General features: G+C 44.4%; 1 protein-coding gene across 1 annotated transcript in view; it reads left to right on the top strand.

Annotated features, from left to right (window-relative positions):
* Positions 1-21,338, top strand: part of LOC308314990 (PDZ domain-containing protein 4-like) — a gene marked incomplete at both ends in the record, with an annotated part of 28,764 nt that extends 7,426 nt beyond the window's left edge. The window contains 19 exons of the mRNA XM_080762814.1: positions 1,626-1,676; positions 2,620-2,722; positions 3,451-3,754; positions 4,508-4,592; positions 5,304-5,402; positions 5,830-5,892; positions 8,511-8,612; positions 11,115-11,253; positions 12,488-12,821; positions 14,993-15,140; positions 15,793-15,948; positions 16,114-16,315; positions 16,690-17,113; positions 17,451-17,524; positions 17,885-17,978; positions 18,655-18,940; positions 19,695-19,835; positions 20,224-20,336; positions 21,104-21,338. Coding sequence (XP_080618940.1) covers positions 1,626-1,676; positions 2,620-2,722; positions 3,451-3,754; positions 4,508-4,592; positions 5,304-5,402; positions 5,830-5,892; positions 8,511-8,612; positions 11,115-11,253; positions 12,488-12,821; positions 14,993-15,140; positions 15,793-15,948; positions 16,114-16,315; positions 16,690-17,113; positions 17,451-17,524; positions 17,885-17,978; positions 18,655-18,940; positions 19,695-19,835; positions 20,224-20,336; positions 21,104-21,338 — 3,153 coding nt within the window. The remainder of the gene's footprint in view (positions 1-1,625; positions 1,677-2,619; positions 2,723-3,450; positions 3,755-4,507; positions 4,593-5,303; positions 5,403-5,829; positions 5,893-8,510; positions 8,613-11,114; positions 11,254-12,487; positions 12,822-14,992; positions 15,141-15,792; positions 15,949-16,113; positions 16,316-16,689; positions 17,114-17,450; positions 17,525-17,884; positions 17,979-18,654; positions 18,941-19,694; positions 19,836-20,223; positions 20,337-21,103) is intronic.
* Positions 21,339-22,292: the final 954 nt, after the last annotated feature.

Raw genomic sequence — 22,292 nt, 5'->3', positions numbered from 1 at the left:
CAGGTGATAAGCTGCATGGTGAAACCATAGAGCTGTTGTAGTCGTTGTTTAGAATTCGTGCTTATTCAATTCAAAAGGAAACTTCCAGCATGACATTCATTCTGGGTGCGTTTGATTTAGGTGTTACTGTGTGCCTGCCGCATGCATGGGCAACTCCTAAATTAAAGTATTAGCATGGAGTCCCTAGAGTTAATTATCGTCATGGTAGCTACTACTGATGTACACTTGAATGAGTAGAAACACAGTGGGGGGTAGGGCACATAGATACACACCCATGCATACATATACACGCATGCACATTGCACATATGCATGCGTGTGGGCATGCATGCACACACACACACACACACACACACACACACACACCTCATAAACCACACACCTATACTCATGCACACAGTCTGCCTGCCACACTGGAGAAGCCATGCAATGCATAACAATCAGCTTTGGGACAGAGGAGAGGTGGTGGGACGTGTGTGTGTGTGTGTGTGTGTGTGTGCCATTTAAAATGTTATTTAGTGAAACTCAAGGTCACCACTGCTCTCAGATCACAGAGAAACTCATTACACAATACTAATGACTATAGAACTGTGTGTGTGTGTGTGTGTGTGTGTGTGTGTGCGTGTGTGTGTGTGTGTGTGTGTGTGTGCGTGCGTGCGTTCGTTCATGCGTGCATGCGTGTGTGAGAGCATGCGTGCGTCTGTGTGATATATTGATATTGATAGATATTAAGTCAATGATTGTCACCACAAGCACATTCTGAATAACAATAAAGCGTGCTGCATACTATATCTACATCACACACACACACACACACACACACACACACACACACACACACACACACACACACACACACACACACACACACACTTCATATTCTCCTATAAATATTGTAACATGTTGGTTCCTAATGATATCAGTAAAGTGTGTTGATGCTAAATTATTCTTACAGGTATATTGGCTATATGCTAATGTACCAAGTACGTGCGTGCGTGTGCGTGTGCGTGTGCGTGTGTGTGTGTGTGTGTGTGTGTTTACCATTACGTTTTCATATAGCTTATGAGGGAAACGGAAATACTGTACCGATGTTTGATTGGACTTGCCGTTGGCGTGTCTCACATTTTTCCTGTCATTTAATGCCCATGTCTGAACCTATCTGAACATAATCTGAGCACCTCTGAAAGGCCTGAACACATTTTGAACACACCTCAAAGAACAGAGTTAAATGGCTCGCCAGAGCTGTGAAAAAGCCACAATACAGTAATTAACAAGCAGTATGCTATACAGCATTCCCATAGAAGCTGGTCCATGCATGACTGAATCCATGAAGGATTGGAATGACCTTTCCTGTCTCGGATGCCCTTTCCTCTACTGTCTCTTGTGGTTTAAAAAGAAAAAACCCATTGCAGATGAAAACCTATATGACTGTAATGATACTGCCTGCCTGCCTGCCTCCCTGCCTGCCCTCTCTCTCTCTCTCTTCCTCCCTCTCTCTGTGTACAGTATGTACATCAAATCAAATCAAATCAAACTTTATTTTATTTAGTTTGTATACTACCTTATATACTACAACTAATGACTAAACTCTCTCCAATCCTCATCCCCCTTTTGTCCCTCTATCAGAGAAGTTGGAGCAGCTCCCTGAGGCCTGTAGACAGACACACCAGTGTAAAGGTAAGTTACAGTACAACACTTGGTTCAGCGTTTCCACAGTACGTTAACCCATTTAGACCCGACGTCGAAATAAAAAAAAAGTTTGCTCTGAAAGAATATATATTCAAAGTTTTGTGCTGCATTTTTACGAATTCTCACAAAATAGCAGACCTATACAAGCTCGTAGCGTGCCACTCGGTGGCGCGCTATGAGCTTGTAGATCTGCTATTTTTCAATAGCTAAAGTATAACATAATGCTTAGTTAAAACACCAAAATGGGTTCCCGTCCAAAATGGGTAACGAGAGAACACTATTGTAACCTCAAAATCCACATGCCTAACTTTATAACTAAACACGATCTTTAACCACTCACATTCACTAATTTGTCTAATGCTATTCTGAATATTTTACTAATTGTATCCCTAACTGTAACCCACCTTTTAGGGAGCCAATGCCTGTAATGCATTATAAACATACATAAAATGCTTTATATTGCTCTATTCTAAAGTATTGTGAGTATTCATGGGTGATTATAAGATTATTTATAATTATGAAGTAGGCTATTTACAATGCATTACTGATAAGGGCTTCAAAAAGTGTTACCAAATCATAAAGAAATGACCAGATAAATGCCCCTACCAATCTACCAGATAAACTTTGACTGGTATAGCACTTTATCTGATAAATTGTTGTTTATTTTATGCAGTGGAGGCACTGGAGGCTCATATGCACTTTATGGAAATAGGCCGAAAGGCTTTCTTGTGTTTTCATTCTCGGTGATGCATTGACTGTATGTCGGAAAGTGCTCTGTGCTCAATTTATGTCAACCAAAAACAAATCAATCAAATCAATCAATCAAGGCTAATACAAACACACAAAGGTAACAATATTAGGTCATTACAACAGACAAGTTGACAGACTTGACAGGCAAGTGATGGTATCATGTAACCCCCCCCCCCCCCAGGTGCGAGGGAGGCGACCATCTCAGCTCCCATTGGACAGGCCACAGAACTCCCAGGATCCTTTGCACCACCTGGGTTCGGTCAAGAAGGGTCACCGTCGGAGAGGTGCATACATACACGCGTGGGGTTTATGAAGGCTTGTTGTGTGGCTGAATGGAGGGCTGTGCTCTGTGCACACACGCATGTTTGTTTCCTTTCCTCTCTCTCCTCCTCTCTACCTCTTTTTCTCCCCTTTCCCTTCCAAACACTTAAACACCCTCGGTCTGGAGCTTAGGGAACTAACTAACATCACTTCATCAGGACAGGGTAACATGCATGCCAGTCATTATGAGGCCTGGATCCAGTAGTAACCTCGAAATATATTGTTTACATGGTTCTCCCAGTGAACAATTATTGCATTAACCACTTGAGCCACATGTCACTACAACGGTGTCATGTCACATAAGTGAAAAAAATGCCACATCGAGAAGCCCACAACCACAACCCGTCACATGGCCATGTGAATCTTGTAGATTGACCTTTTTCGAACATTTTCCAGAATTGCCTATACTGTACAATGCCCAAGATAGGGGCGCCAATCGCACCATGCAGGGTTGATGTGGTTAACGGATATTTAGACTGGAGATTCCTCACCAAAGTTAATGTTAAAGTTTGTCATGATTGCTGCTGGTTCTCTTCTGTCTGTCTGCTGAACAGCCTCAGTGTCTTATCATGAAGCAAATGGTTTGATTCTTCAGTGCACTGTGAACTCCACAGGCCATTTAACTGTGTGTTATCAGCATTACCATCATCAAGACCATTATGGTCATGATTGATTGTTGCCGTGGTTACAGGCGGTGTGTTGTTGACGTGTGCCACCGGGAGCAGCAGCACCAGCAGCACCATCACCAACCCTGCCAGGTCCCCCGTCGTCATGGTGACGGTCCCGGACTGCGTGGACAACGGCACGCAGACGGACATCAGCCTGCACGGCCTCCTGACGCTGGGGGGGAGGGGCAGGAAGGGGAGGGGCGCTCCTCACCCTCATCATCATCATCAGAAGCACCAGCAGGATGGCAGAGGAGGGGGTGACTCCTCTCCCCCTCCTCCCCCTCCCCACCTGGGAGGATCACACGAGACGACGACGTATGACCAGTTGTAAGTGGACTGATAAAAGTGTTTAGTTAGAATCAGTGGTGCACAATTAAGCACTCGACTCCAGTACTTGAGTCAAAGTATAGATACTAACTACAAGTAAACTTGTACTTGAGTTAAAGTAATGGATTACTTGCTTTTAAAAATTGTATTCGAAAGTACAAATTACAATGTAAAAAAAGAAAAAAAAAAACATTTCAAGCTTGTGGATCTGCTGCTATTTGATGCCTTTGTGTGATGCTGTAATGATTAAGTAGGGCGTTAATTAAAAATCACACCCGTTTAAAACAAAAAGAAGAGACAAAATAGCCAATTTAATTTGCTCGTCCACATATGACGTAAATTCTCCATTCATTGTCAATGGCATTTAATGTTTGTTAGGACAAGAATCTACACTATAGCTGAATATATAGGAAGGGCTAGTGCCCCTCAAAGAAATAAGAGGTTTCGGCCCAAAAGCAACTAAATAACTTCTGAAGGTCAAGTTTATGGCAAGCTTCCGCTCATGCTTCCGCTATGCTTCGCAAGGAATCTCGGGAAAGCTTGCCTCCATGTTGCCTTCAAGAGAGACACATGCCTCAGAGCCGAAGGAGGCGTCTACCTTTATATGTTTATGTTTTAATGGGTCAACACTGAGGATTTTACTTTAATGTGCCATTCTTCCTATACCTTCTCCTTTATCCTCCCCTCCTCTACTTTTATTCTGTACTTCCCTCTCCTCTCCCCACCATGTATCCATTCTCCTCTCTCCCCCAGCTGTGTGTTTGAGTACAACGACCCTAACGACTACTTGGACGTGTCCCACCATGAGGTGGACAGACAGGTGGACCTGCAGTACATGGTGGACAGACATGAGGACATGCTCTATGAGGTAGACATGTGACAAGATATTTATGTAGAAATGAATTATTGATGCCTTTATGTTGCATATAGCACAGTAGAGACAGGAAACGGAGAGAGAGAGAGAGAGAGAGAGAGAGAGAGAGAGAGAGAGAGAGAGAGAGAGAGAGAGAGAGAGAGAGAGAGAGACAGAGTGTGGCACGCAGCAAATGTGGTAGGCCTATATAATGTGGTATGCGCCTTAACCACTATAGGCCTCATAGAAATTGAGTATAAAAGTGATATAAGAGTTAAATAGAAGTCAGAATGGTGTTTGACAATGCTTAGCTTCATCTGTTGGTGTATTTCTCAGGTCTGTGAGGTTACTGTAGGCCTATGTGTGTTGTTATTGGGTCTTTGAGGGCTGCATGTGATATATGGAGTTGTACAGTATGCTACCTCAAGGTCATAGTACTGATTTATGTGCTATACAGTATATTACAGTGCCTGCTTGCTTTATGTGATCAATGTGCCTTTTTTACTGGCCTTTTATATGTGCTAAAGTTGTTTTGTGTCTTTTTCTTTTTTTTATTTAATCATTGGCAACCTTTAAGGGTTAGGTTTATCAACCTGCCCAGATAATTACATCTGTAAAATTTTCGTTACAAAATAGTGATGCCATGTGTATGTCTGTGTGCTAAACTAAAAATAAACTCTCTCTCTCTCTCTGTAGGAGGTAGAGTTGTATAAGTCCAGTCAGCAGGACAAGTTGGGTCTGACAGTGTGCTACAGAACTGATGAGGAGGATGACCTGGGGATTTACATAGGAGAGGTGAGGTCTCTCTCTCCCTCTCTCTCTCTCTCGCTCTCTCGCACGCACGCACGCACGCACGCACGCACGCTTCCTCGGATCCTGACGGTTGCCAGTTTGATTTTTAAAAAGCTCTGTGTCGGCAACGCAGCATGGTGGAGATCTGTGGTCCACAGAGCGCACCTTCCTACAGTAGTTTAGTCGTGTCATCTCTTTCAAATTTGCTCGCTCGCTCGATAATTGTCATCACTCAGACTTCTGTTTGATCACTTATTCTTAGTCATTGGTTCACTCTGTCTCTGTCTCATTCATACACCCATCCTTTATACCTTTAGATTACTCCTCTTTATTCCTCAATCTATTCATTCAGCCATAAGTTCATTAATTCAGACACATCACTAATTTTGTCTTTATTGTGTTCTGTACTATTCTCGTTCTCTCTCTATAGGTAAATCCTGAGAGCATAGCGGCTCAGAACGGACGCATTAGAGAGGGAGACAGGATATTACAGGTAGGCAGGCAGGCACGCAGGCAGGCAGCCGTGCACACACATGCACACACACACACACACACACACACACACACACACACAGTGTGTTTACAAGGCCAGCCCGGGTGACAATTATGCACTGTAAGCAATACAACACACATACACTATACACGCACATGGAGGTCGTACAGTATTCGAGTACACAGCCTGGGTACCTCATGGGAGTAAACACAGGGAATCAAATCAACTCTTATGTCATACGCATGCATCATAGACCCATCTGTGACCTCCGTCTTTGCTGTAGCTCTGGGACACACAAAATGGCTGGCTGGGTGGGTGGGTGAAAGATTGAGTATTTATCACCATTGTATAAAAAATGTAACCTAGTCCGACAGTTTCTATTATGTCTGTAGACTATAGACAGGGTGGTAAAATGGGTGTTCAAATCAGGTTTTTTTTACACCTATGCAAAATTGAACACAGAGCCCGATGAGTCTCAAGGTGACACTTCCCATAAACCACAGCTCATAAGAAACGCATATAAAACCTGGACCATGCCAACACAGTCCAATCAACACTTCTACAGATACACAGGACTCTAACAGAGGGAAACATTAACATTAATTTCCTGGCTGCAGAACAACACAACACATACGCTGTGAGTTGCGACAGACATGTCAGACATGGCTGCTGTTGCACTCTCTCTGTACATGAGAGCTTGTCAGCATAAGCAGCTGTGATTTGGAAAACAGTGACAGGTTACGCCTGTAAAAAAACAAAAACAATGACAGCCCTGTCCAATCGGATGGAGGCACAGCCCAGTTACTGCTGACCTAAAAATAGACAGAGAGAGAAAGAGAGGTGGGAAGGAGAGAGATGGTGAAGTAGAGAGACAGAGAGATAAGGGTGGGTCCGGTGTGAGAAATAGAGTGGGGAAGTGGTGCTGAAGATAAGGACAGTCAGTGGTTGTGGAGAAGAGAGTGCGAAGGAAATTAATCTAGCTAGGAGAACAGAGCAGAAATAGAGAGAGAATGGAGAGAGAAAGAAAGAGAAAGTCATCCAAGTGGCGTGGAGTATAACCATCTGGTTCCGTTTGATTATGATTAATGAACATCAGACCTTCAACCGCAGACTGTCCGGTTCTATTGGATCTGTTACGCACAACTTAATTTTAGAAGAAGGGGCTATTGAGCTATGAAAAGTTCACACAGAAGGCACAATTAGTCCTAATAATATTATTTATTGTTGACAGTTGAAAGCCAAAGTCATGCGGCTCGCTGCACAAAGGTTTCCAAAGCATGTGGGTGTACGTAGGTTTATTAGCAGCCTGCAGTTCGCCACTGTTCTTGCTAACTGCCTTGGATTTGAAGTCCCCAAACATATTGGCAGGCAGAGATCTCTGGTTGTGAGACTAGGCTGCTTTAGTCTACTTGTATTGTCCCTCATACGTTTGGAAAACATACTGTAGTGTCACTACAAAGTACAGTACCTCCAAACTTTCACTAATATGCTTTAGAAACTTGACTCTCCGAGAATCATTGAATCATGTGTACTGTACATCATGAAATATGAGAACACAGGTCTGGTGTAAATTTTTTCAGCATGGCTCGGCAGAATCAAGCCATTTAGAAGAGGGTCTATATGTGTCTGTGTGCTGGAGCTAATCTTTTAAAATGACGTACCGACCGCCAAATTGCCTGCGAATATTAGTGAGCAAGTATTTCCAGGATTGCTTTTTTCAGTTTTAATATCATATTTACTTCAAATTTATAATGAATGTCAATGGGACTGTGATTGGGCTGAAACCTCGCCCCAAATTGTGAGTCATAGAAATGTCAGAAACTGACTGGCCACATGAAGTCAGAGATCCCACAGGATTAGACTTTTGAGCAGTGGTAGCCGCTCCAACGTGTGGCTTTTGTGTGCCCCCATCCCCCCCGTGATGCCATGTGGCAGCCAAGTCTATGGACCTTTTACGGAACCTTTTATCCCGTAAAAACTTTTCAGGCCAAGTCAATGCTTGGATATAATAACACCAGATTAAGGTAAGAAAACGGCTAGTACGGAATATTAAGCTTTACTAACCTGGAGAAACAGGAAAGGAGACCACAAGAATAGATCACCAACGCCTTCTGTCACCATGGTTACCAAGCAGCCGAGTGATGTCACTGCTGGTTCCCATGACAGCTGGGATGAGGAGGGGGTTCTTTTGTCTCCAGGGCAGAAAACTAAAATCAAAAATCAAAATGCACACATCACTACCAGCCCCACATGATGTGTGTGTGTGTGTGTGTGTGTGCGCGTGCGTGGCTTCTGTGTGTGTGTGTGTGTGTGTGTGTGTGTGTGTGTGTGTGTGTGTGTGTGTGTGTGTGTGTGTGTGTGTAAAGAAAATTGACATGTGGGTCATGAAAAGTGCTGGTACTACTGACACATTAATTAATTTAATTTATCTGAAAAGGTCCTTCCTAAAAGCGAACTTTATAGATCAAGATTAGTCTCTCCACTGAAGATTTGATTGGAAAAGCCTCTGATATGAGACTGAGATTTGAGATCAGAGTCCCCCCCCCAGATGTCTACATCTTTAGACTTAGAGACTACATTTTTCACACCACTCTCGATCTGTTCTTCTTCTCTCCCAGATAAATGGAGTGGACATTCAGAACAGAGAAGAAGCTGTGGCCATTTTGTCCAGAGAGGACAGCATCAACTTCTCCCTGCTGCTGACCAGACCTGACATACAGGTGACACATCATATAACATACTAGCTCACATACAGTACAGTACAACTGACACACACACATGACACACTGTACAGTATAGCTAGACATAGGTCTACTGTACAGAAGTGGTTCTCAACCTTTTCAGGCCACAATCCCCTAAAATAATATTTGAACTGGGGACTTCCAACAACATGATCATATTTCAACTGGTGACCCCCCCCCAAACCTGACAAGCACACAAGGAGTTGAGGCATCTTGTTTGACATGGTTCCACGGATAAATATTGTTAAAAATATTTGGCCAATATACACGTAGTTTGTTGGTTGCTTTTGATGCACTTATGGTCTTTTTCTTTTCTTTTTTTATGTATTAAAAAGGTCTGGCAAGTTGCCAAACCTGGTCAAAACGTTGTTTGCTTTTGCACATTATAAGACTTTAGCAGCAGTAGGATTTCTTTCTTTTGATTACTCAAAGATACTAGCTGACATAATACTAATCATCTTATCATCCTGACATGCAATTAACATAGCATAGCTATAGCAAATATGACTTAACCCAACCAACGATGTCAATGCACAATCTAAGTGAGAACACAAAACAAGGTAGTGAGAGGCTTTGAAAAGAAACGTTCACTTTTTCAAATAGCTACATTTGTTTCCTTCACAATCAGAAATAAATAGATTTGTATTTTCCATATAGGCCTACCACTCAATTTTCTGTGCACTAGATATACACAATACATTCATTACACCTGTCTCTGTAAAATCCACATAGCCACACCACAGGGCAGCAACCTACTTTACTAACCCACTTTGCTCTCATTCACTGCTGCCTTATGTAGAGAGCAGTGCCCCACAAAACACACACACACACACACACACACACACACACACACACACACACACACACACACACACACACACTACTTGTGTGTTTTAAAAGGTAACAGGTTGTGGCAAGGTGTGTATAGTTCATATCCACAATAGCACAGTGGACTCCTCAGTGTTGATTTCACTCTGAGATTGTAACTGGATCCTTACATTGAGTAATCTCGATGTAAAAACAACAATCATATAGATATAATATATCAATGTATTGTAAATGCGTGTGTGTGTGTGTGTGTGTGATGGTTGTAATGCACGTAACTTGAGAACAGACTTCAAATTCGACACACGCGTTCCACACTCCCACAGGGAGTGCAGTGCCCGGTATCGAGTCGGTCGGCCCCACGGTGCTCCAGAACCACCACAAAAGGCTCTGGTCAGGCTCTGCCAGTGGGCCTAATGAGATTTTACCGTGTTCTGTGGGTCACGAGTGAGAAAATTAATGTCCATTTCCCTGGGTCAAATAAAAAAATATATAATTGTCACTCTGTGATTAATGAATGAATGAACTTGACCCTAACCTTCAAACATTTCCATTACTGTACATGCAGTGTGACACACTGGCTGTCCTCTAGTAGTTCCAACATGCAGTACATGCACTGTACTATGATAACGTGCACATGTGTGTGCGTGTGCGTGCACACACACACGCCCTGCGTGTTGATGAATGTTCACCATTATGACAGTGGGTCCCGCAGAGTGTTCATACCTGCTGAGTAAGTAGGAAACACAGAAACTGAATATTTATAAACATGTCAGCTCTCTTTCTCTCATATACACGCCGGCGCGCGCACGCATACACGCACACAGTGTGTACATAATTAAAGCATTGGGATGCACACACTGGCAGCAAGCCAGCTGCACACACACCCAAGCATAGGATGCACATGTGCACAATCCACACATGCATGACTTGTTTACGACCAGAGTATAGACCTAGGACACACACACACACACACACACACACACACACACACACACACACACACACACACACACACACACACACACACGTCAGCCAGTAGAATGAGCTATCAATCGTCATGACAGCTATTTAGACAGCTGTGACATTTCAGCCAATCAGCTTCACTGTAATGGGAGAACAGGAAATGACAGACAGTTTAATGACTTCAGCAAAAAATTAAAGCGCAAAACATACAGAACGGGTGAGGGATAGATGGAACTCAGGGAACAATCTTTCACATGCAGAACACAAAGGAGAGGAGGCAGAGAGAGGTAGAGAGGAGTGGAGGAGGGGAGGGGAGAGACGGAGAGATGGGGGTGGGAAGAGGAGGAAAGACATACAGCATGAGAGAGAGAGATGGATGAGATGGTGAAATGATGAGGGGATGAAGGAGAGAGGGAACGGAGGAATAGATCCTCGTGTCCTAGTTTATTCTCTCAAGGTCGCACACACACACACACACACACAATCTCAAAATAGATATACTGTAGGCTACGTATAGCTGCCCTGTCTGTCATGAATTGGGATATAAAGGATCATGTGTCTTGCTCGCACAGTTGTTCTCCCTCTTCTCTCTATTCTGTTTATCCCTCTAGTTCCGTTAAACTTAATTAATACTCTCTCTCTCTCTCTCTCTCTCCTCTCTCTCTCTCTCCCCCCCCTCTCTCTCTCCAGAACCCTGGGGAAGCAGAGGAGTCAGAGAAAGCGGCTCTAGAAGGAGAGGCAGAAGGAGGTTTCCACTCCTCCGCATCGCCCCACCTCCCGTCTTACTTCCAGCTGTGCAGGGGACTAGGAGAGGGAGGACGAGGCAGAGGTACGGCTGAGATTTAAATAACGCTTCATGTATACTCCACGGCATGACTGTAGCGTCACGTGACAAATATAGTTGCTTGATAAATGTTCCCACCGCCATTGAATTCCTCCGTGGGGCGTCCGGCTTGGCCGGGCGTGTTCCGGCGAACACAATTGGCTGTTGTGTTGGCAGTGGAACAATAGCATCATGTACCTCAAGCATTCAATGAAGCAGACCACGTGTATCGGACGGGACACGTGATTCCCTACCAACTTCCTAACCAACCAGTACTGGGTCTGCAGCAACAAGGGATTCCAAGTACAATGGAATGGGGAATTCATTGACATTATTTATTATGACTGATTGGAAGGGGGGAAGGCAGGCAATTACACACCTTCATATTGATCTGACCTCAACCCTGTAAGGCTGATAGGAGGGAGATTTGGTCACTGCAGCTTCAGACCAAATCAGAATGAGTACCATGTTGTACTGCGAACATTATTCTTTAAAGATTATGTGCATGCATTCTATTTCTATATATCCTATTCTTTTATTTTATTTTTTATCCCAGGATTTTGCAACCCATTTTTTTCACCCAGTGTCAATTATCCTGGGCAGCGGACCCACCCCATGCTTCCTTCTATGCATGAGGAGTTCAAGCTGCTTCTTTTTCACCTGACGGGAGAGTTTCCCCGGCCGGACGTAGCGCCTGGAACACGTTATTCCAACCAGTTCCTTTCCCCTCCATCAGGCGCCCCGGCTGGCCAGGGGGAGGTAGTTTAGAGACCAGGATTTCTGCATGTTTTTTGTGATGGTACCTAGTACCTACCCTAGGGGACACGGGGAGAACATGAAAACTCCACATGCAAACTCCACACTCCACCTTTCGCCAACCTCACCTCGGGTATGGGCTAGGGCATTGACTTCTAGTCATTTTTACTAGTTGACTAGTTGCCTAGTTGTTTAACTACCTATTATGTGTAAAAAAAACATTGTACATTGTTGACTATAACTATAATCTACCTGATCTTGAGGCCTACAAAATTGGTACTAGTCAACTAGTACCAACAAGGTCGACTAGTGCTTAATCCCAGGACCTTCTAGCTGTGAGGTGACAGCACTATACCAACTGTGCCCCTATATCACCTATTCTACTCAAAATAAATTACATTAACTGCATGTTACCTTTACCTCACCTCATCTGATATTACCTTTTCCATCTTATATTGTCTTATAGGTGCTGTGGGTTGCGCAGGCGACGGGAGACACACGGGAGGTGACCAACATGGAGACGAGATGGACGGAGAGGACGGAATGGGACGAGGAGAGGAGAAGGAAGACGAAGAAGAGGAGGAAGACGGAGGGACGTCCCCGCCTGTTCCTCTCCCTCCTCTCCTCAGTCTGGCTCCTTTCCTCCTCAGCCCCAACAGCCAGGAGCTGGACAGCGGGCTCGGACGCACGGACGACAGCACGCGCTACGAGGAGTCGTCTGAACACGACCTGCTAGGGGATCAAACCAGCTGCTGTAACACCAACACCACCAACACGCCTGGCAGCATGAGGAAGTTCAGGCCCGGACACAGCCCCAGGTACAATGGAACACTATTTTAATCATCAACGTCTCACATAAACCTTTAGATAAGTAAACAAGGCGCGAGGAAATTGCAACTATAGTTCACAGCTCAGGTACAACTAAACTTGGTAAGTTACAATTTAGGCATTATCACTCTTAACCCAGAGCGATTTACAGTAAGCAAGGTAGACACGAGTAGGGTTGCGATTCGGAACCGGGTCCGTTTCAGACCCGGTTTACGACATTGCGGATCCGGAGACGGTTTCATCGTTTTTGAGTGGTGCAACCACTCCAAGGAACAGCAATGTCCGTGTTCACCTATGCGCCTATGTGTTGTTCACCCACCTGGTGACGTTAATGAGCACCAGTATATGACTATGAGTACCAGTAGGGGTGATGTTGTGCCAGGGGGGATAGTGCTGCACTGTTGCCTGCTAATATGAGAGAGAGAGAGAGAGAGAGGTGGGGGGGGGGGGGGGAGTTGCACCACTCACCCCACCTACACGAGTGAGTGTGGTTAACAGAGAGGGAAATGACTATGAGGCTGAGCACGCAAAGTGCAATAAATGCGATGAGTTCCCTGCAAAGGTTGTTGCAACTTGCACCACCAGTTGCACGTCCGCATTGAGGAAACATCGCAAAATCAATATGCCTGCCTACACGAGTCCACGACTCACAAGATTAATCTAGGCACATGGTGTTTGAGAGCCTGCGGAAAGCCGCCAAGCCGTGCCCCCACTCCCCGCAGCGCCACCACAGCCGGCAGGGGACGAGGATGATGCAAGACTGGTTCACTTTCCCCAGGCTAGTAAAAATAAAAACTACTAACGTCTACAGAGCTGTTGTTAATGGTGTTAATTTATGCACTTTATGCCAATGACTCGCCTTTCTGTCTGAATCACGTTAACTATAGAGCCATGAATGAAATAAAAATCTATTTGTCTGCACTTATTTTTTACAACTTATAAGCAACTCAACTGCTTTTGATTTGGCTCTAAATTAATTGCGCAACTGTTGAGAGCCCAGCCAGGTGCATATACGTATACCTCCATAGATGACTTTATAAACAGAAAAAAGCACAGGAACGCCTACAGTTCAATACAAGGAGGATTTTATAACCCAAGAAAGCACCATGGCTTGTTTCCATTAGGGTAACTGGGGTCCTTCATATTAAATTAATCTGAACATTAAAGATGGTATAGGGTGTACGGTATATTTAATATACAGTACAAATTGCAACAATGATATTGTTGTGGTGGCTAGCTGGTGGTGGTGTTGACCAGTATTATTATTGAATTTGTGTTTATTATGTAGCCTACTTGGTTAGGTTAGTAATAATATAAGCATAATGTATGTCAGAAAAAAGGGGGGGGAAATAATTTCCGTTAAAGGAACCGTTAGGAACCGGAACCGTTAAGAGGGATCCGGTAAGGATCCGGAATCGTTAAGATCCTAATGAATCCCAACCCTAGACACGAGCTAGGATCATATACAGTAGGTAAACCAAAGACCTACAGTATCAACATGAGTCTAAACAGAATAATATAAAATAAATACAAATCTGTACATTGAAACTATATAGGATGCCACGTCTACAAATGAACCTGGCATCTGTATAACACGCTATCTAAATTGCATTTAGCATTTACATAAGCCTGCACGGTTGTCAAGGCTAGTGTAGGGTAAGTGCTACGATAAGTGCTACGGGCTCACGTGGAGTCTGAAGAGATTGATCTTCAGATTGGGAGAGAGACTGTAGTTCTAACTGCAATGGGGAGTTTGTTCCAGTTTGGGAGCCAGAATGGATAAGAGTCTGGGGTGTGTAGAGCGTTGTCCCGGATGTTTTAGGGAAGGTTCTGACAGCTTCCCTGTGTTAGATGATCTCAGTGAGTGGGAGGGGTTATAGCAGTGGTTTTCATCTATCTTTATCAGATATTTAACTCTTGAGAGAGTAAAATGAACCTGTGGGTCCATTTGGTTTCATTTTACGCTCTCAAGAGTTGCATTATTTCTAAACTGTATCTGCATTACATGTATAATTTACAAGAAGTCTACACAATTAGAGAATGTAGGAGAATTGTAATTCTGATCGTTTGCCTGTTATCTCTCCTAATTTTACCAATACAGCAAAACCATACATTTTGTTGCTTATATATATATGCCAACATCATGTTCCTCTGTTCCCAGACCGAGCCCCAGTCCTGGGCACAACCGCGGGGACACCACCCCGCCTCTGCTCCACCTCCACCTGCGAGACCTCCAGCTCAGCTCTGACTCCATCCTCAGCCTTGACTGGGGGCCAGGAGGGGCAGGGTACAGCCCCCACCACCACCAGGTGATGATTATGAATACTGATGATACTTACAGAACAGAAATAATACCGATAACGATGCAACTGACGATACTATACGTAGGTAATGATATTGCTGATACTACTGTTAATGAAACTGATATTGTTACTGCTGCTAATGATACTGATACTGCTGATATTACTGATACTTATGCTGATATACTACTGGAAGTGATACTGAATAGTGATGATAGCCGATAACAAAACTACTGACAATATTAAAGATACTATGATAGTAAAAGTTAAGGTACGTTTTTTTTTGGACAAAACAATACCTTTTTTTGTTGAAAAAGTTCTATATTATACCCCCGTCTTTCCAGCTCTTTAGCAAAGAGAAAATATATATTTTTAGGTGGGTTGCAAATTCCATCCAATCAGGAGAGCGTACCAATTGATCAGCTTCAATTGTGTGTTCCAGTTCCAATTGTCCACCACGTCCTTAAACATTATGTTGTTGGAAAAAAACACAGAAGCACCCGGGAGGAAGTGTACTAAGAAAGGGGAGGAGCCGAACCGAGTTCGTGTTTCTATACACAAAAAGGAGGCGGTTCTCCCAGAGTCAAAAACAAAGGGGGAAACCTTTGACTGCCTATTAACACTTGACCTCCATTGTCTTTTTTTCCTTCCACTCCTACAGCAGCAGCACCTGGCCGTGCTGATGATGATGCCGGGACTGACGGAGGAAGAGTGCGAGCGCTACCGGGAGCTCCTGGAGATCAAGTGTCAGTACGAGACGCTCAGAGGACAACGGAGAGACCGAGCACTCAGCAAACATGCAGAGGAAGTCAGGGCAGTGGAGAGAGAGCCGGGGAAGGCAGGAGTGGACATGGAAGGCAACAACAACGTGGAGGAGGAGGAGGAGACAGAGATGGAAGGAGGAGAGGTGGAGGAGGAGAGGGAGAGGGAGCAGCAGAGAGAGGACCGTTCGTGGTCACCTCCTCCTCCTGTGATGGTGGAGCTGGACGAGAACTGCAACGAGACGCTGAGCCAACACGAGATGGCCCTGATCGAGGAGGAACTGCGCCACCTGGAGTTCAAGTGCCGCAACATCCTGCGTGCCCAGAAGATGCAGCAGCTGAGAGAGAGGTGCCTGAAAGCCTGGATGATGGAGGATGACGCTGGGGGAGGAGGAGGGGGAGGAGGAGGAGGGGCTGATGCAGGTATACACGGGAAATGTCTGCTCATGGCTTTATTGTTCTCCTTATTGTTTCAGGCAAGACTGGCTCATGCAGGAATTGATTTGTAAATATAGGCCTATACTAAATATGATTATCAGCTTCAGGGTATAGTATGACATTATACTGTGTGCGTGTGTGTGTGTGTGTGTGTGTGTATACAGTACATCCTCCTATATAAAAAGACAAAATCAATGCCACAGAATAATTAGAGCTGTTTGACATCATTATGACCACGTAAGCAACAATTACTCGTCCTTTAGGTTTGTTACTTCGCTATAGCACCCGTTTCTTTCCATTGTTGGCCTTCATCCACGTCTCCAGAGCCGAATTAACTCTGGGAAACTACACATGTTCAGGTTCAGACGTCAATGAAGACGAGCCTCATCACCATGAGCTGTCGGCCATTAACGAGCTGCCAGAGAGAGAGAGGCCAGAGGACAAGGACAGCACCAGCGCCTACAACACCGGAGGAGAGAGCTGCCGGAGCACGCCACTGGTCAGCACCGAACAGATCCCGCCCCTCCAGGAGGAAGAAGGGGGAGGAGGGGAAAGGGGAGGAGCGCTCTTGTCTCCTCCTCTCCTGCCCTCCCACGGCCGCCTCCCGCCGCTCAACTCCCCGCTCGCCCTGCGTCGGAGGGGGAGGGACGGGGAGGAGAGAGAGAGGTGTCACTCCAGCGTCAACTGCTCATATTCTCCCAACACATACCGCAGGTACCGGACGGCCAATGGCGAAAGGGCCGGAGGCTCAAGCTCCACCCCCTCCACGCCGTCTAAATTCAGGTATAGCACTTGAGTTTTCATTTCAATCATTTCTAATAATAATAAAAGCTGGACATAAGTTACGATTTGTTCCATTTCAACTACGTAATTATGAGAGAGAGAGAAGGGATAGTGAAAATGTATGTTAATCGGTCAATAATGCAACTAAAGTAGTAGCGTGGCCCAGCCAGCATACTTTCTGGGCGCGCATGGAGAGAGCGCTGGAGAACATTGGCTCACCGATCTTCTGCTATTCTTGAGATACTCGTTTCTAATTACTGTATATTTGTCAATAATCGAGATGTTTAATAATTGTATATGAAATGTAACATTGTTGTCTGTTACGGCTCGTCATTAGGTCTCTGAGCAGAGAGGCGGGATGTAATTCAACAAGGGGCGGAGCTGATGGAGGTGGGCAGGGCTCCAGAACTGGTAGGTATCTAAAGGCTGTGTTTTCCAGTGGTATCATTCATCATTTAGTTTTAATAATTAGGGTAATTCATAAACCTTTTATTTTATTTTTTTATTTTATTTTTTGGGGGGGGGGGGGGGGCTTTTTCTGCTTTTATTGCTAGGTTGAAAGTAGTCTGAAGCCCAACACACACCGGCTCCGTCCGACGCGGCGCATTGAAAATAATGGAGGCGGCTGTTTTGACGCGCGGCGGTCGCAGACGGTGTGTGATGGGCTTGACAGGAAATGGGGAGAGAGATGGGGGGAAGACACGCGGCTATAACCATGTATTTTTAACCGTACATTATTAAATAAAAACGATAAAAATGTTACGCTCACAGGTGGTGCCACCAACAGGACTGGAGGTGGAAGTGCAGAATCCAGCCCATTTCTCACGCGGCGTCATCAACACACTCACAGCCAGTGGTGGGAAAAGTACTCAACTTTTTTTTACTTAAGTAAAAGTATAAATACTGCAATGTACTGTATATACTGTTAGAAGTAAAAGTATGGAATTCAAAATGTGCTTTAGTGAAAGTACGAAAGTATTGGCATCAAAATGTACAAGTAGCCTACAAAAAGAAAAAGTATGCAGAATGTCCTGCTTCAAGTTTTCAAAATAGCAGATCTACAAGCACACAATGGGTCACATTGCGACACATTGTGAGCTTGTAGATCGACTATTTTCAAATGGCCGAAATTAAATGGTTAACTAGTAAATGAATGAAGTGGAGTATAAGGGCCTCCTATTTTAGAGCCGAATAAAAGTCGGTTCGGCTCTGTAGACTCTACAGAGCCGAACCGACTATTATTCGGCTCTAAAATAGGAGGCCCTTATACTCCACTTCATTCAGTGTAGAGCCTACAATGTGACGTCATTTAAGGTTCGGGGGTTACCGTCCTAAAGTCGCCTCTTCAGTGCTACTGAAAATATCTGACGAGCCGAAATTATTTCGGCTCTACAGCGCCGAAACATCGGTAAAATAGGAGCATGAATCGGCCCTTAAAGTACAATATTTGGATCCGAGATGTAGTGGAGTGGAAGTTAGAGTATTGGAAATACTCCAGTAAATCGTACTTAGTATACTTTCCACGACTGCTCTGCTCACAGCAAACCTCTGGAGCGCTACCAGAGCTGCATCGCCCTGCCCTCTGAAGGCCTGGTACACCCTCTGGACAGAGGCACAGACAGAGGGAGGGCAGAGGGCGCGGACAGAGAGATGGGGACAGGAAGCAGTGGTCCGGCCAGCCCTAGGAGTGTGAACAGTGCCCCATGTGGACTGGAGGATCACCACCACCACCATCATCATACCAGTGCCTCGCGGCTGGGCCTAGCCTTGCCTCTGGGGTTGTCACACTCGGCACCTTCTGGGTCACCTCAACGCATGGAGTGGAAGGTACATGCACACAAACAGACACATGCACAGACACATCTCAATGCAAGGTATGCATGTATACTAGAATCTTGAGCTATGTATTCAGCTTAAATCATGCTGTATTTTTCGCCCACCAGCACATCGCCGAGCCCTAGCTGTGATTACAAATGTCATTTGCATCTTCACAAATCAAATAAATTTCAGAGTGTGAGTATCCAGATGATGTGAGACCAGCAGTCTGTCCATGGTTACTGAGCACAAAGTGTGCATTTGAAAATACATATTTTTACACATTTGGAGCATGAAGGATGGCATCTAGTTTCTCCTCTAAAGGTCGCATATGGACACGCTTCAGTGATGGAGAGTACGGTAAAAGATGGTTCTAAATGTCATCATGCCAGAGAAAAACTCATACACGCGTGCTTGTACAGTACATACACACACATGCTACACTTTGTCTCCAAAGACACACAAACACTCAAACAAATTAAAGGTCAAGTGTAGGCACTATAATATGATGAGGATTCAGTAGTGTATATATTATATAAACCACTGAATCAGCATGCACAGAGACTTAAACATGTTTTACCACTATAAGCTTTACCACAACTAAGTACCGTAAGCAAGATAGAGATAATACTGGAGTGGAATATAAGGTATACTGTATCAATATGAAATACTGGTTCTATTATACATATACTGTACATGTCACACACCTACAGAAACACACAGACACCCAATCCAGTTTAACAGTTTCCTCTTCTCTGGTTTGCAGGTGAAGGTTCGTAGCGACGGGACACGCTATGTGGCCAAGCGTCCTGTGAGAGATCGGCTCCTCAAAGCCAGAGCAATGAAGATCAGAGAGGAGCGCAGTGGGATGACCACAGACGATGACGCTGCCAGCGAGATGAAACAGGTACGGTACAGCAGGACGACAACACTGTGTTTCCTTATAACTTCCTCATTAGCCACACACATGGAATACAGTAAATTACAAATGTAAGTCGCTCTGGATCAAGAGCGTCTGCTAAATGCCTAAATTGTAAATTGTAAGGATGACGATGTGGAGGCACAGAACTGCCCGGCTACAACCACAGTATTCTTGTGTTGTCACTGGTAGCTGGCAAATATATTATATAAATACACTATTCATTTGTTCGATAACCAAGTCCTGACCTGTAGCTAAAACCTCAAATCCTTCACTGTTAATAGTGTTGTTTTCCTACACTTACCACTGTTACCAGTCACTTTGTATGCGAAATACATGTGAACTGGACTCTTACTGCTCACCGTGTTTCCATTAGGGTCGCTACTGGAGCAAAGAGGAGAGAAAACAACAGCTGCTCAGAGCCAGAGAATACAGACGAAGAAGAGAGTTCATGATGCAGAGCAGACTGGAATACCTTAAAGGAGACAGGTGGGAAGTTGTTTTAAAAGTGCCTTAAACGTATTTAATGTTTACTTAAAACACATACTATACTGTACAGTAAGGGTGCCTGGTCGCTCAGCTAGTGAGTGAACGGACCACATGTTCGTTGTGCCTTGTGAGTCACGAGGACCCAAGTTCGAAGCGGACTGCCGTCATGCCTTGCATGTTTTTCTTCTCTCTCATATCCGTTTCCTGTCTCTATACACTCATACATTATGAAACAAATAAAGCACATTCGTGGGGATTCTGAGCATGGCTTCAACGATGTTCGACCACTTGTCAATTCAACCTTTGTCAGCCTTCCGATTGGTCCCTGACTGACTAACAAGCAGGCTCATTCTGCCTTGTGCCGCCCTCGTTCCGCCTTGTTTATGTTGAATTAGCTAAAACATCATTTTTGGAAAAAACTAAAAACAAACATGATATGCCCAGTCACCGTGCTGCACCTGTGATGTTCCTTTTTACTCACACCAAGTTTAAAGTAACAATTGAGTGCACAGAATATCAATATGAAGCAACTGAAAAAGATGTTATTTCAATGGTAGTGGACGGAGAGAGAGGATTGTTGTCCAACTACGAAACAGCAACCAATGGGTGCCAAGAGGGGCACAACCACGGGCGGGACTTGACAAAGGGTGAATTGTCCTCATCAATAACCACACACACACCTGCGTCACTCCTCCCTCCACCCCCTCTCTATACCTCACCCCTGTCTCCATAACTCGTCGCCCTAATTCTGCTCTGCCCATTCCCAGGGTGACGGAGCAGTCCTCCTCAGCAGCAGATGGCGCTGACGGGCCCAGGTCATGCCCACAGCTGGAAATACCAACCAACAACATCCTGCTGCTGAGCCAAAGGAAGGTCTCAAAGCGGAGAAACCGTCGTATCCTTGACAACTGGATCACCATCCAGGAACTGCTGGCTCATGGATCCAGATCTCCAGACGGAACCAAGATTTACAACCCACTGCTCTCTGTCACGACCGTCTGAGAGGAGAGGGTTCTTACAGCGACTAGGTGATTGTACATGGACAATTATTGACATGATGTGTAGATAAAAGGAAATGCACAGGACTCTTGAAAATGTGACCAGTTAACTACTAGTAATTTGCTAGTTAAGAGTGAGGAGTGGAGAAAGGAGGAAAAAGGAGAGATGAGACAACCTCAAGAATGCACCACTCTAAAGAAGGAGCAACGCTGAACCAAATCTAACAAGATGGATGCAGGGGTTCCTTTTTACCATTCGTGAACACTGAATCCAGTCTGGAAGGAGGCAATCTGAACGGGGCAGGCTCAGACTTTAAACTCGGCAGGACGTTGTGATTAGACTGAATGTCCTGTAACCAAAAGTTCACAGGTTTGATTTCTTCGGCCATAGCCGCCAACATGCCCTCCTTACCTGTCCTTGAGCAAGGCACTAACCTGCCCTTTACCTTTCCTAACAGACAGTGCTTCATACAGAATGATGTGAAGGAACTACTTTCTAATGACTCTGTGTGGAGGTTCTTCTGAAGAGTGTCCAGAGAATAGCAAAGGGTTGAAAGATCTCAGTGAAATAATGTAACACTGAATCTCCTCCTTGGTGCTTGTTTGTTTTCATCTTCTTTTCTTTTAATCTACTGTAACAACAACAAATGAGGCATGGACAGAAAGATGAAACTGCAGGAGGGGAGAGGAACAGTGTTGTGAATATAGCCTCTATAGGTTTACAGAGAAGACTTGAATTGTTATCTTGGTATTCATATAAAACATCTGGAAAGACAGTGTTGAATGATGTCCTAAATCTCATGCAGTAAATGGAATAGTGTATGTTCATAATATGAATTTTCAATATTTTATATTACCAAAATGCATTGGCTATACAGTTATGAAGTTATTGTGAAGCAAGAATGTTGCCCTAAGTTGAGTTAATGCATGAAATAAATGAGAATTACTGATAATTATT

Source organism: Protomyctophum bolini (assembly GCF_963924005.1).
Source record: "Protomyctophum bolini genome assembly, chromosome: 5".
NCBI classification, from domain to species: Eukaryota; Metazoa; Chordata; class Actinopteri; order Myctophiformes; family Myctophidae; genus Protomyctophum; species Protomyctophum bolini.
Note: the sequence above shows the minus strand (reverse complement) of the source record. Positions and strands in the feature narration are given on the sequence as shown.